The sequence below is a fragment of the Anabrus simplex genome, chromosome 1 (genome assembly GCF_040414725.1).
Source record: "Anabrus simplex isolate iqAnaSimp1 chromosome 1, ASM4041472v1, whole genome shotgun sequence".
Lineage (NCBI taxonomy): Eukaryota > Metazoa > Arthropoda > Insecta > Orthoptera > Tettigoniidae > Anabrus > Anabrus simplex.
Genome location: NC_090265.1, coordinates 856,567,568 through 856,584,216, shown reverse-complemented (window position 1 = coordinate 856,584,216; position 16,649 = coordinate 856,567,568). Strand labels below are relative to the sequence as shown.

The window sequence follows — 16,649 nt, the reverse complement described above, 5'->3', positions numbered from 1 at the left end:
GCCTAAATTAAAGTACAGCCCCAGCATTTGCCTGGTGTGAAAATGGGAAACCATGGAAAACCATCTTCAGGGCTGCTGAAAGTGGGGTTCGAATCCACTATCTCCCGGATGCAAGCTCAAAACTGCACGCTCCTAACCACATGGCCAACTTGCCCAGTGGCACTGATTGGAATGAGCAGTGTGCACATTTAAGGGATTAATGGCAGAGGAGTGTCCATTGCTGTCTGCGGCCTGGTCATTCCAGAACTTTGGACTGTTAGATCAGCAGCGTAGTACTGTTTGTTAAAAGTGAGAAAATGTGCGGTTTTTCATTTGATTGAGTATTTTATATGATAACACTGCTTTTAATCGCTACATTCCTACTGACGTCATTGTAATGACCTATATGTTGACTTCAGTTGGGAAAACCACAAAGAGAGTCTCTCTTGAAGCACGGGTACATCAGTTAGTATGTTATAAACCTAAAATTGAGGTGAGGTGTTAAAGTATACATTGGTAACATTGTATGCCTCTCCTATCTTTTATCAATTTGTCAGTATATTGTTATACAGTATTGTTTTTCTGATAAAACATGATGTTATAGTGGGTCCTTGTTTCCGAATATATGCATTAATTCCAAAGAATAATAATCTAACAAGAATTATTTTGAAAAGTGGTTTAGCTACTTCTGCAACTAAATGACTCAAATATAATGTAAGTAACTAATTATATTATTCTCATGTTTTCTGTATATCCTATTTTGGTATCCAATTGAATGTTATGACTCTCAAAATGTTTTGATTAGTTTGCCATACCTGCCATGTCCATTTATGTTTTAGCTTCTGCTTCTCCTGTGTTGAACAGTTGAGATTTATTGGTATCCCTGCAGTTTGATGGATGTGTTTAAGGCTCACTGATGGTAGTGGATAGATTACTAAGTCTGTGGGCAACACGTACAACATTATATTGATCACTGATAGATAAATACCAGATACTCCTCCTGTAATAATAGTTCTACTCACTCTCAGCTGTATAATATTCTTGGGCCCCACCAAGTGAAATGATCGTAAACATTGCCAGATTCAAGAGATACATTCTGCTTACAGCAACCTGTTAAATAAGTCACATTACTTCAATTAAGGGTATAGTAATACAGGAACATATTTTTGCTTTATTTGCAGCCTAGACAAAAATAATTTCTGTCTTTGTGTTAATATAACTCAGTCTGTAGCTTACTGTCAGGAGATCAGTAGAACTGAAGTCTTCGTGTTATTATAGAAATCAGATTTTTATGCTTTAAAAACTGCCAAAATATGCTTGTCTTTGTGTTCAAATATGCACTTATATCTGTCTAACTTCACATATTTTATTTGACATTCAGACAGGTAATACTTTTATTACACTTAAACAATTTAACTACTTTCATTTTTGTATGTACAATTAATGAATAAACAAATAAAGATGCAAATGTAATGATCACATTCTACTTAAAGCTAAGAGTATTTCATTCAAAGAAGTTACTTCGATTTTTCATTGATTACTGAAGGTATACAGCCGTGGTGGCTGGTGGTATCTGACGCTGGGTGTTGCACCAACATTTTCAATGTCATATTTTTATGTGAGAAGCTTACAAAAATAACAAGAAACTCTATTATCATTAAGTAATGAACTACATTCTTATTAAAACGGACATACATACAGCAATTAAAACACAGGAAATAAGAGGCTAATTACACCATATAACTACAGTTATTCTTACCTCACTTGAATTGAAAATTTGCCCTCGTGTTTTTCATTGATGCAAAATGTTTGTAATATTGTGGGTGGACCAGTATGGTGCACCCTACTAGCATGGAAAAGAAATTACTGTTGCAAGAGGAGAGAAAGCAGGCATGAAGTCATCTCCGCAAAGTGGTGCAACGGGTACATTTTTAGTTGTTTCGCAATACGGGGCTTGTTGGTCTTGTGCAATACCCAAGGACCAATACTGGCAAGTGTGCTACCTGATGCTATGTGCAGGCTTAGGCTTACTGCTTGGGAGTTGCTATTTTTTTTATTTTTTTGCTTTACGTCGCACCGACACAGATAGGTCTTATGGCGACGATGGGACAGGAAAGGCCTAGGAGTTGGAAGGAAGTGGCTGTGGCCTTAATTAAGGTACAGCCCCAGCATTTGCCTGGTGTGAAAATCGGAAACCACGGAAAACCATCTTCAGGGCTGCCGATTGTGGGGCTCGAACCCACGATCTCCCGGATACAAGCTCACAGCCGCGCGCCTCTACGCGCACAGCCAACTCGCTCGTTCTTGAGAGTTGCCATAGGAATGCAAACCCTCTTAGTTTGATTCGAAAGCGGCAGCATTTATTGGTTCATTATGAAGCATTAGTACATCAAATGACCAAAGATGATTGATTTTTACATATTTTAGAATATATGTTAGTTTTATTAAACTAAGAAATTAGAAGAAAAGACATGAAATGAAGTGTAAAATTATTCCAGCAAGATAGAGCAGATATTTTATATTTAAGAGGTCAAATGGACTGCATCACTATTGACCTATCCAAGGCTTTTGGCAAGGCAGATCATGGGAGATTAATGACAAAAATGAGTGCTAATGGACTATACAAGACAGTGGTTGAATGAGAGGCTAAATTCCCACAAAACAGAACCCAGAGAATTGTGAAGTGTTATCTGATCCTGTAATGATTAAGAGGGGGGTGTCCCACAGGGCAGTATTATTGGATCTTTATGTTTTCTTATACAGGGTTATTCACCTAACATGTTACACACAAATAACTTCTAAACCATTAAAGATATCAGCATTCTGTTTTCATATTCGTAAATGGTACGCAGGGTCTTGTAAAATAACGTGCTACTTAGTCTCATGGGGTGAGATATTGATACTAACTCCATATTTTAAAATGGAATGGTACAAATTTATACAGCTGATTTAAAAGTTCATCTGCGTACAAGTTCAAATATGCAAGTATTTTCAAAATCGGACAATTACTTTTTGAGATATAAATAAGAACAGCATGTGCGGTTTTGCATGCCGTATCAGACGGCGTGAAGTCGGGCAAGGACATATTGAGGCGCAAGCTGCTTCCTGGCCTTGATTCCAGCCACAGAACGGATACCAGGCATGTACTGTCAACATAATGTGATGTACCGTAACATACCCTGGGTGTGCAACGTTATTGTATGACTGGCGAACACACAAAGGGGAAGGGAGATTAAAGTTGTATTGTTTTGTTTTGACTTGTAATAGGCTGCACTCAGTTTAGCATTTTTTTTCTGACAGATGGGAATGGAAAGGATTTGAAAAGAAAGTCGGCCGTGGCCTATCACAAAGGTACCTATCTGGTATTTGTCTGGTGTTGAACATGGAACACCATGAAAATCAATGTCAGGTTGGGCGAGGCAGGACTCGAACCTACGCTCTCCCAAATGCACGCTACTACAGTCACGCTGGAGCTCTGGGGAGATTAATGCGTGTAGAATAAAACATAAATAATAGTGTTGCTGCCATCTCACTACAATCAGCTCTGAACATTTGCTTTTCTAGAAGGAGCTCTTCCGGTGTTTTGTTTTATGTTTATTTCTCAACTCATAGAGTAGTATGAACTGTACACTAAAACCAGTAACAATTATAGCTTTCGTTATGTTCCTTTCAAGGCAAAGTACTTATTTTATTCGTTTTAAACACATCAACCCTTTCTGTCCTGTCATGTGTTCACCTGTCATACGCACTTTGCAAACCCATCACATGTGTACGAGGTGCTTACATGCCTGGTACCCATTCTGTGGCTGAACTCACTCCCAGGAAACTGCTTGTGCCTCAATATGTCCTTGCCCGACTTCACGCCGTCTGATGCGGCATGCAAAACAGCGCATGCTGTTCTTATTTATATCTCAAAAAGTAATTATTCGATTTTGAAAATACTTACATATTTGAATTTGTATGCAGATGAACTTTGTCAGCTGTATAAATTTGTGCCGTTCCATTTAAAAATATACAGTTAGTATCAATATCTCGGTTGTTAATCACCCCATGAGACTAAGTAGCACGTTATTTTACAAGACCCTGCGTACCATTTATGAATATGAAAACAGAATGCTGATATCTTTAATGGTTTAGAAGTTATTTGTGTGTAACATGTTAGGTGAATAACCCTGTATATGTAAATAATGATTAAAGAACCAGAATCACAGCTAAGATTATTTGCAGATGGTGTTATACTGTATAGAGCAGAGGTGCTCAGATGGGTGCCCGTTGGGCCTAGCCCAGTGCGACCGGGCAGGCCTGATGTGAATGCAGTCAGCTTGTGCAGCAAGCATATGTCACAGTGAAGCGAGAGAGTGAACACACTTCGCAGGGAAGCGAGGGAGCATTGACGTTCGATTGTGATTAGGAAGCTCTCCTCCGCTATTCAGCAAAGTGCTGACTGAGGTACATTATTTAACATAAAACTCTGTAATCACAACAACAAAAACCTGACCTTTTCAAGATATTCTGGTTTGATTCATACTGCACTTGATATAATAGTTTTATTTTCTTATATTTATGCATTCAAAGAAAACTGACACGTTATAATTTTTTTGTTATAATCTACAAAGGTACAGGGTTTATGTGTACAAGCTATGATTTACAATTCCTTGGATGGGAATGACAGCATTTCCATTAAAAAAAAAAAAAAAAAATCCTTTATTCATTAAGCAAAAAGTAATTATATTACACAATGCAACAATGATTTTGCACAGTGTTGTAGTGTTGTGTGACTTTCCCTGCTCACTGATTTTCTGAAAATAGTATTTAAAATTTAACAGGCATTCGGTGATAATAGCTAGCCTCTAAATGATGGGAAGGAGTTTCATCATGAGTGAGGACATCAATATTTACTTTTTTTTTTTTGCTAGCTGCTTTATGTCGCACCGACACAGATAGGTCTTATGGCGACAATGGGACAGGGAAGGGCTGGGAGTGGGAAGGAAGCGGCCGTGGCCTTAATTAAGGTACAGCCCCAGCATTTGCCTGGTGTGAAAATGGGAAACCACGGAAAACCATTTTCAGGGCTGCCGACAGTGGGGTTCGAACCTACTATCTCCCGAATACTGGATACTGGCCGCACTTAAGCGACTGCAGCTATTGAGCTCGGTCAATATTTACTATCCAAGATTAAAGTACAATAACGGTGTAAATAGATGTACATTATGCCTTCAAATAAATAACCTCACTGATTTTATTCCCAGTAAGCACGATTGGATTGTTGGTGAGTTTACCAGATAATTTAAACCCGAACAACCATAAGCCACAGCTTATCCATCTTAACTCCATATTATATCAGAACTGTTTCTAAAGTGCCTCTTAAAATGTAATAGTGAAAATTGTAATTCATTATGTACATTATGAAAATATTTGAGGTTCTAGGCCTAACTTTTTATTGCATCCGGTCAAAATACATAAACTACAATAAACATTAATAACTTATTTCTTACAACGTAAATTGAAAATGACTTGGATTTCTGCCCTCTTTCTTTCATTTTTTTTTTTTCTGCCTCCATTTCAAACTCGGGTATCGCAGCAGTGATCGAGACTGACTGGAAGAACTTTGTCCAACCTTCACGGTCTGTGACATAGCTACATCACTGTAGTTGAATAGCGTATGCTCATCGCCTGCCAGCCCATCCACTTACAGTGCTGGACACCCATGGGACAGAATGCCCAGCATGAGCACCTCTGATATAGAGTAATAAATGAGTTGCAGGATTGTGATCGATTGCAGGGGGGCCTAGGCAATGTTGTGAGATGGAGATCGGACAACGATATGATGGTAAACTTGATGAAAAGTCAGGCTGTAAGTCACCAAGAGGAAAAGTCCTCTCAGTTTTAATTACTGTGTTGATGGGGTGACAGTACGTCATGGGAATCACTGTAAATAAGGAATGATCTTCATTGGGGTAATCGTATTAAGGGGGTTGATAAGAAAGTTATCTCTTCACATGGTTATGAGGGTATTTAGTGGTTGCTCCAATTCAAGTATGGTTCCAGTACATGGGACCCACACCAAGACTACTTGATACAAAAACCAGAAAAGATCCAAAGGAAAGCAGCTCGATTTGTTCTGGGTGATTTCTGAGAAAGGAGTAGTGTTAGAAAAATGTTGCAAATTTTGGGCTGGGAAGACTCGAGAGGAAGGAGACGAGCTGCTTGACTAAGTGGTATGTGATAGTTACAATTATATATCCACCTTATTCAATATATAAAAACAAGAAATTGTAACTATTATTAGTAAGTTCAAATGCAAGCAAAAAAAATGTGAAATTGGTCTTATGCAATAAATGGTTTTTGAGCTGTCAGTGGAGAGATGGTGTGGAATGACACAATATTTAAGGATTAGGTATAGTTGATTAATCCACAAAATCAGCATTTGTAAGGTTAAATTATGAAGTGAAATGATGGAAGCATGTTTCTTTATAATTTTTTATATAATATTAGCCTATGTGAAACTCATCATCATCTATCTATTTTCCACTCCAGCAAGCTGGGTGCAGGTGTTTATGAGCCTTTTCCATTTGTCCTATCCATCCACAGCTGATGTTCTACCTTTTGCTGCCAATTGACATCATGTTCGGAAAGGTCTTTGAAAATTTGCTTTTCCCAACTATCACAAAGCCTCCCTCTGGGCCTTTTACCAACAACATTCCTTTTATAGTATCCTCTTGGGGTCCTTATTGGAGCCATCCTTTTCATATGTCCATACCATCATAATCTGCTTAATTCTAAGGTTTCCAACAGGCTCCTGTCCAATCCAAGTTGTTGCTGAATACTTTCATTCCTTATTTTGTGTCTCCTTGTCTTTTGGAGACATGACCAAAGGAACTTCATTTCAGTGGCCTGTATGCGACTTTGTGCAGATCTAGTCAACGTTGCTGCTTCAAGTCCGTATGTTAGAATTGTTACAAGGTATGTTTTGTACAGCGTGAGCTTGCAGACTTGGGGAAATGAGTCATCCCAAAGTAACTGGCGAACGGAGTGGTAGAAATTTGATGCAGCTTGTATTTTATTGCCTATTTCTTGGTTTATGGTACTGTCAGAAGAGGATTTTGACTCATCACTAAACCGATGATTTTAGATCGGCTGATGATCATTTCCATTCTTTGAAATTTTTCTAGCCAAAGCTTGAACTTCTGCTTCTGTCTCCCCCCCTTCCCCATAGCATAACATCATCAGCAAATCGATGGCTTACTTCTAAAACCTTGTATCTCCCAATGCACTTCCTATCCATTTGCATTTTAAAACTGGCCACGCCTCCCAGCCACATATAGATGTACAGTCCATCAGAACAATTTTCCTATGCTGACGTGTAAAGGAAAGTGAACTTTAAATACATTAAATGGTAGGAGTGCTTAAATTCACCATGAAAACAACATCCCTACAATACGGTATGGTAAAGTCCATTTTCCTTTAGACGTCTGCACAGGAAAATAAGCACTATGAAAATATGTGGCTGGGAGGTGTGGCCATTCTTAACGAACATAATGGGTAGGAAGAACATTATAACATACGAGGTTTTAGAAGTGAGCCGACGAAATACAAGTGCAATTGTTGTCTGATCCTTCATTTTCACTGCTTTTATAACCTCATCCATTATAGTAATGAAGAGAAGTGGTGATAGACAACTTCCTTGCTGGACTCTGCTCTTGGTTTCAAAACAGTTTGACCTGCTTCCTTGAATCTGCACACAGCTCTTTGTCTCTCGATATCATTGTTTTACTCGAGCTATAATCCTATCTGGCACTTCTTTACGTCTCAGACATTCCCATATGTGCTTACGTGGTATATGATCATAGGCCTTCTCAATATCCAAGAATATAAGTATAACCATTCTATTCTTGTCCCAGTATTTTTCAAAGAGCATTCTTGTCGAAAAAATTAGGTCTAGCATTGATCTGTTCGCTCTAACTCCATGTTGTTCTTCCTCAAGTTTAGGTTCAACGAATTTTCTGATTTTTCTCTCCAGGATGGTCTCATATATTTTTAACCCATGAGATAGAAGGGTTACGCCTCTATAGTTATTACACTTCATTCGGTCACCTTTCCTAAATAGTAGAATAATCACTCCTTGCCTCCAGTCACTTGGGACTTCATTTTCTTCCCAAATTTTATTTATACAACCATTGTATTCCATGTTCTCCAAGTGCTTTGATCATGTCCACACTGAACCCATACAATCCTGCAGACTTGTTGTTTTTCATTTTACATATTGCTGTCTCCACTTCCAGCCAGGTCAAACTTTCTACATTATAATTTATAGGGTTTAGAGGGTCATCTTGTGTGTCGTCAGTTGTATTACAGTTCAGTATGTGATTGAAATATCTACTGAAATCCTGTAATATTTCATTTTCATTTCTAGTTACCTCTCCGTGTGGAAGCTCTACTGTGTTGATAGTACTATTATCATTTCTTTTGTTTTTAACAATGCTATACACGAGCTTCTTGTGTTTGTCTTGCCCTATTCTAATGGCAAGATCTTCTTTGCATTTCTGTTTCTCAATGTCAACTATTCTTTTGACCTGTAATCTTTTTCCTTTGTAAAATGATAGTTTATCCTCAATTTTACTTGGATATCCTTGCACTCTGGCATGGTTCAAAGCTCCTCTTGCGCCATTTCTAGCTTTGACAGCAGCTTTTACATCCTCATTTCACCATGCTGTTTCTTCGGATTTTCTTATTTGGCTCTGCCTTCCACATACTCTCTCAGCAGTCTTCACACCAATACTCTCCACAGGTTATCCCATTCCTCATTTGCAGATCTCAGATCTTCTTGTGGTAACATCTTCCAACATCTATGTAAAACTATTAATTATAAATTGATTATTAACTCATTGAGAGAGAGAGAAAGAGAGAGTGTGTGTGTGATTATTTGACAAGCATCAGTGGACATCATCACATCATTTGTAAGTGTCAATTAAGTAAGTCACTAAGTTAAGTAAACAATAAAAATCTATCAGATTACACTCTACTTCAATACCTGTCCAATATTGAAACACCATACATATGGAAAAAGTGAAGAAACTGGTACAGAGTAATTCTAATGGATTTTAAAATTTATAACATTTCAAAACAAAACACTAATTAGAAACTTTAGAAGCCACAGAGAAGGCCCCGAGAGGAGATAAAGTATATTTGGTGGAGTGTAATTTTTATAAGGAACTGCATTTAGTAGAACACTAGCCAAAACCCATCAAAACAGGATATTCAATGGGGTAAATATTTAGTGAAGGATTTCCATATATGAGACATTATTTGTACAGTTAATTTTTGGCAGTATAGGAACTTAAAGGACGTCAAAAGTTCGCACTTTCGACATTACAACATATGTCATGGCTGAAAAGTGGATGGGGTAAATTGAAACCTGTACGTTCCAGTGATTCCCCTTGAGCGTTACTAATTGTGATACAAAATGCCAAGCGAATTGGAAATTGGTGTCACTTAAAAAAAATGTAAGTGTTTTATCTGATGGAGTTAAATCATCTCTGCCAATTTTGAATGTGTAGTGCACTGGGCTCCTGGTTTGATTGAATCAATCAATGCTATGAGCACAATGTCAGAAAAATCAGAATTGAAAATTGGCACATTAGCATTTGCTCGTAGTACAGGTACAATCCTCTGGGTTTCCAAGACAGTAAGTTATGACATGGAGGATCAACTCACTTACCTAACTATTGGAGTGGAAGAAGTTCACAGCCTTAGTGTTAAAATTACAACATGGGAAATGGACATTTACATCTCTCCAACATTACTTCAAGCTAGCAAATATAGGGAGAGCTGCAAAGAGACAGTAACATTGTGCGGAGTAGCTTTTTCTCAACAACACAGACTGAACAGCTGACCAGGAAGGCATCTGACTGTGCATGTGTGTGTGCCCCCTTCCACCTCCCCTCTCGCATCATATGCCTCAGAGTTCCCGCACATGATCAGCAGTGGACCAGCAGGTGGTCTTGAAGTACTGATAAGTACTTTAACCAATCAGAAAGCCACATTTTTCTTTAATAATTTAAAAATATACAGCAAGATATTTTTAAGCTCTTAAAGACACTCTGCAAATCTACAGGCCAAGAGCTTTCATCAGAATGCTTTACGATGTCAATCAGCTCAGCTGCTCTCTCAAACTTGCAGTAACAAAAATCAGCCTAGTGTTTTAAATATATAGATGCATAAGTTGTACAAAGGCTTATTGCATGGCGTGGAATGACATTAGTTGACGAATAAGTTTGAGTGGCATCTTTAAAAGTAGGAAAGATCACAATATGAAGATACAGTTGGATTGAGGCAAATATTCATTTATAGGAGGGGGAGTTAGGGATTGGAATAACCAAAGGAGATGTACAATAAATTTCCAATTTCTTTGAAATCATTTAAGAGAAGGCTAGGAAAACAACAGATAAGGAATCTGCCATCTGGGCAACTGCCTTAAATGCAGTTCAGGATTGATTGATTGATTGACTGATTGATTGATTGATTGATTGATTGATTGATTGATTGATTGATTGATTGATTGATTGATTGATTGATTTTGTATAGTGGTCAAAATGATCATTTTAAATACTGTATGTGAAAACTTTTTTATATTATGATAGTAACAATAATTGTTTTTATTATTTATAAAACATAGTTACTATTCAAATTCGCCTGAAAAGTAAATAAGTTAACTTTAAAATATTATATAATTATTGAAAAGCAATAAATTATTACTTTTGGTAAAATTCATGCCCCCTCCCTTCCCCTCTCTAAACTTGGCACTGTTTGATACAACTGACGAGTTGAATTTATTCCCACATTAATCTCACAGTTGTTCCATTGTCGTATGAGAGGTAATATAATTATGTTAATTTGATAGGTTCGATTGTTAAATATTACCAAATGGACAGTTACTTTGTACTTCTTGGTGTTGGACAGGAATTTATTAGGAATGCCGGTTAGCTAAAAGTAAATGACTGTGCCATGCAACACAGTAGTATGCTGTCTGTTCTGATAATTTGATAAGATAATATCAATTATCTTTCTCATTATTAACTCTTAAGTCTCTAAAGTTAATAAATAATTCACTAACAATTTGCAAGAAAAGATGATATTTGCATGGTATCTAGAATGTACCTTAAATTGTACTAGATTTTGAAGTATTATTGTTGCAACCATGCAACGATGATGATGTACAGGTAAGCTGAATAGTTATTTAGCAAGCCATACATGCCATTTTCAGATATGTTGTAATCAAAGGTAACCGTAAAAATAACGTTAGTGATGAAATCCACAAACAGATAACTCTGTACAAACAGGTGATTTTTGTGACCTTAGAAAACATCTGAGGTCTCAATTGCTGAAGAGGCAAAACTAAAATAATGTTTAATAAGATGTTAGTGATATCGGTACTAACATACCACATGCTTCTGAAACACGCCTTCTATCAAGATCTGATGAACGACAGCTTGATATCTTCAAGTGAAGAATTTTGAGATGCATTTTTGGGAGAATAGAAGAAAAGTATGTAGGCCTAGTATGGAGTATGGAGAAGATGATATAACTATGAATTTAAAGGTCTATTGAATGAACTGGATACTTTTTGAAGAAAATACTGTATTTAATATGTTGCCAGAAGGACCTCTAAAACCTGGTAGACAAAAGCTCCGAGGGAGGAGGAATGTGTGTGCCAGGACATCACAATCCCGGGAATTTCAAATTAGAGGAACATGGCATCAAACAGGAAAGACTGGCAGAAACTTCTGAGCAAGGCCAAGGCCCCACTAGGGCTGTCATGCCAATGATGATGATGACAATGATGATCACATATACTGGTAATTCCTTAAGTTTAATATGTTCAAGAGCATCCTGCTATTGTAAAAAGCAGTATGTCTCCATTTCTTGAAAGAATTATACAAAGCAATGGATGTGGCTATGATACATGTTCATTTTTTAATGACTGCCTGACCATCCTCTCTCCACCTCATTCCCAATGCAGCTCTTGCAAAGCAGACTCTCCAGTTAGGGTGGACGACGTCTGCTGAGTACGGGAAGCTGCGAGTTATTGTAGTGGAGGATAGTGTTGTCTGTGGTGTGTGAGTTTCAAGAATGCAGGGGATTGGGACAGCACAGGCCACAAACACCCAGTCTCCTAGTGAAGGAAATAAACCCTCGGGACCTCACGATGAGGTCTTTTCACCTAGACGCATTCTTCTTTTGTTATTCCGTCTAGGATTGTTGTAGGACAGATTTCTCCCCCCACCGTATCTACCCTGCACCCTTCCTCTAGTGTTTAAAGCCAGGTAGCACTCCCTAGTTGCTATTCTGTTGTCGCTGTGGATGTTTATGTGAGTACATGGTGATTTCAACCGTGGGCGACTACTGCTGTTTGTTAAATTTGATTCTAAAACTGGATGCGTGACAATTAGTTTACACGAATTGTTTCACTGTTTACTTGTGTTATGAGTGAAAATGGATCCCGAAGAAGTTGACAGGATAAACAAATTGACTGATAGTGTGAAAAAGAAAGAAAAATGTAATGAAACATTATGAAAACTACAGGTTAGTGCAAGAAAGAGATTTTTTTGACGATTTGAAGAGGCATGTAATATTTTAGAAGACGACGAAGAAAGTGACGATTTTCTTGAAGAAAGTGATCACTATACGGATACTGAGGATTCTGCAGATATTGAAAATGAAAATATGGATATATCAGAGAACAGGGTTGTACCAGAAAACATAGCATTACCTCAATACACTGGAAAGGACAAGATAACTAAGTGGAACATTCACTGTACTACGTCCAAGGGATGAGCCAGAAGGCATAATAACTTGCCTGGCCCGTTAAATTTAGCTCTTAATGTAACATCTCCCATTGAATCATAGCAATTATTCTTCCCTGATGATATGCTAGACAAAATTGTACGTTACACAGATCTATGGGTTGGAATGAGACGAGAAAATTACCAAAGGCCTCAGGATATCCCAAACACAAACTGCTGGGTTGAGTGGCTGAGACGGTTGAAGCGCTGGCCTTCTGACCCCAACTTGGCAGGTTCAAACCTGGCTCAGTCCAGTGGTATTTGAAGGTGCTCAAATACGTCAGCCTTGTGTCGGTACATTCATGGGCAGGTAAAAGAACTCCTGCAGGACTAAATTCAGGCACCTCGGTGTCTCTGAAAACCATAAAAAGTGGCTAGCGGAACGTAAAGCAGATAACATTACTATTATTAAACACAAACCGTGCAGAGGTGAATGCAGTAATAGGATTGCTTTACCTCGCAGGATGTCAGAAGTCGTCTCAAACAAATCTAAAAGATTTATGGGCTCAAGATGGTACAGGTGTTGAGCTTTCTTGCACAACTATGAGTCTCAGAAAATTTTAATTCCTACTGACTGCTTTGTGATTTGACGATTTCACAAGTAGGGTAGATCATCAGAAATGTGGGAGGAATTCGTTGAACATTGCAAATCGTATTACTCTTTGGGTGAATACATCGCAATAGACAAAATGCTTGACGCCTTCCGTGGCAGATGCCCTTTTTGTCAATATATAGGAAATAAGCCAGCGAAATACCGTTTTAAAATATTTGCACTTGCAGATGCAAGGACGTTCTATATGCACAATATGGAGGGGTATACAGGGAAACAACCTGATGGACCCCACAAAGTGAGCAACAGTGGTAAAGATGTAGTGGAGAGACTAGTACAGCCGATTTCTGCCACTGGTCGTAATATAAACACGGACAATTGATGCAGTATACATCAGTACCATTAGCTCACAGTCTTCTGGCCTACCACAGGCTTACTCTGGTTGGAATGATACAGCAAAACAAATAGGAAATACCTCCCGTCTTTGTTCAAACAAAAACCAGACCGGAAGGGAGCAGCATGTTTGGCTCTGGAAATGTGTCCACTTTGTTGTCGTATGTTTCCGAGAAAAATAATGTATGCACGACAGCAATGACATTGATGAGGAATCAGGTGAGGCACAGAAACCTGAAATATTGACATTTTACAACCTAACCAAAGGGGGGGAGTGGATGTCGTTGATAAACTGAAAGCATCTTATACAGTGTCAAGAACGAACAGATGATTGACTCTGACATTGTTTTACACTCTCCTCGATGTAGGTGGCATCAACAGCTTCATAATTCTACAAAACAAAGTTGACATAAATCATCGTTCATTTTTTAAGACACTAGCAACTGAACTATGCCACGATTACTTGCAGTATCGTTTCTCTCTTGAAAATATTCCCCGACGGATCAAGCAGAGACTACAAGATATTCTTGGGACAGGAAGGGAAGAAGAAAGGCCTGAGAGGAATAACCAAAACCTTGACAGATGTGCCTCTTGTGATAGAACAAGAAACAGAAAGACAAAGACTTTGTGTGCTACTTGCTTTCTGTACATATGCCAGGACCACACTGTCTTCACCTGTCAAGCCTGCAGTATGGAAACAGCAAATGAAGATGAAGAAAATGAAGATGACAGTTTTATTATCTAAGGATACAGTCAGCTCATGCATATAATGAAGACTGATAAACAAACTGTCTTTAGTGAAGAGTAAAACTCTCTAATTGCTTTTACCCTTCTATCTGTTGTAGCTTTTAAAGTGATAAACATTGCTCTTACCATTGCACTATATAAGCCTACCTTGTTTATATTGCTGTAACATTGTTTTATACACATTTTTCCTTATGCAGTAGTTGTAAATTACTCGTACATTGTATTATACTTTTTTTACCAGTTTTTGTGCATTTACTGTATTTTGATGTGTGTTTTAAAGTAGAACAAAACATTAGTTATTGCATTATTTTAAAGCACTACCGTATTTAAATGTAAATAAATAATATTTGTATTTTTAATGACAAAAATTGAGAGTAAACAAAACAAAATATAGCAACACAACAAAAATAAATAGCAAATTGAAATACAAAAACAATATTGCATGCTTGTGGTCCTTTCTGTTGCACGCGACGACTGACATTACACTACCTTGCGCGACGTCCCGAGGGTTAACTGTCTCCAGTAAAAATCCCATGGCCCAACCAGGAATCGAACCTGGGGTCCCGACACTGATCATTCAGGCATGCAACCAGTAATAATAATAATAATAATTTTCACCAGACGAGTTGGCCATGCAGTTAGGGGTGCGCAGCTGTGTGCTTGCACCCGGGAGATAGTGGGTTTGAATCCCACTGTCGACAGCCCTGAAGATGATTTTCTGTGGTTTCCCATTTTCACACCAGGCAAATGCTGGGGCTGTACCTTAATTAAGGCCACGGTCGCTTCCTTCCAACTCCTAGGCCTCTCCTATCCCATCGTCGCCGTAAGACCTATCTGTGTCGGTGCGACGTAAAGCCACTACCGTAGCAAATAATAATAATAATAATAATAATAATGATAATAATAATGATAATTTTCCATGTCAAAAGCCCAAAGAACAAAATATCGTATTAACCGTGGATCTTCATAGATTTAGGAGTGAGCCACGGAATGAGAGAAGGAAATGCATCCACACTAAGAAGAAAAAATCTAGCTCATAGGTGGAAGAATATCTGCCATATATGCAGCTATTGTGTAAAAGTGATCCCTTTTTGCAAGAGGAACTGAATTAACAGCACAAGTGTAAGCGAATGACCGAAAACAGGTGCGGTATAGGCCCTAAACTCAAGTTGTTTAGGGGTTAGGCCTACTTGAATATTGTACTTTCACCACTAAATATATAAAGACCACATTTACAATTTATATTAAAAGGAGTTTCTAAACAAAGACATTATAAAGTGCTGAGGTAATAATGAAAGAAAGGAAAAACAAAAGACTGGGATGAACTTTCATTATGTTATACCGGTAATAACATTTAACATGTTTACTTTATTTTACGGCATTCTGCAGGTTGTTCAATTGATTCTCGTATTATTAATCAGAATTCGGGAAAGGCTTCTCTTACGCAAAACTACCCGTAAAAAAAAAAGGATTCTCCTTACCGGTAGGTACTTTACATCATATTATTATTATTATTATTATTATTATTATTATTATTATTATTATTATTATTATTGTTGTTGTTGTTGTTGTTAAACTATTCGACTCCCAGTACCACCGTGCGTTTTTTCGATCTGACGTGATGTTTTTCTTGATTTACTATAATACGGTGGCAGTGACACATGCTTCAAACATACAGATGATTTTCTCTCGTGAATGAAATATCGTACGCCAAATGAATGTGGAACATTAAAAGAACTGCAACTGTCTTGTAGGAAACGTGAAATATGTAAGTAAGAGAGCATAATACGTTACGTACCCAATAGCGAAGATTTCCGGTCCAAGCAGTCAATCACAGTTCCAGATTTCAAGTGTATAAATGATAACAGCTATCTAGTGGAGGAGATAAGAAGGTAAGCTGCTAGTTGCTTCCAAACTTAGAGACAGATAAGGATGCAAAGTTTATCATTACTGAAGCCTCTGACAAAAACGTTACATTCCCAGCAACAGTACTGTACAAGGATCATGACAGGGGCATAACAAATGTGATACGGGCCCGCCTGCAAATATAACAATTCGGACCCCCTCAAATCAATCACTACTGATCTGCATTTAGGGCAGTCGCCCAGGTGGCAGATTCCCTATCTGTAAGTGGCAGA

General features: G+C 38.0%; 1 protein-coding gene across 1 annotated transcript in view; it reads right to left on the bottom strand.

The window, feature by feature from the left end:
• The window catches only part of LOC136874195 (uncharacterized), a 38,573-nt gene extending 22,320 nt beyond the window's left edge, over nt 1-16,253 (bottom strand). The window contains exons 1-3 of the mRNA XM_067147811.2: nt 16,188-16,253; nt 1,002-1,089; nt 795-919 (exon numbers count right to left, since the gene is read on the bottom strand). Coding sequence (XP_067003912.2) covers nt 795-919; nt 1,002-1,074 — 198 coding nt within the window. The 5' untranslated portion in view covers nt 1,075-1,089; nt 16,188-16,253. The remainder of the gene's footprint in view (nt 1-794; nt 920-1,001; nt 1,090-16,187) is intronic.
• Between the last annotated feature and the right edge of the window lie 396 nt (nt 16,254-16,649).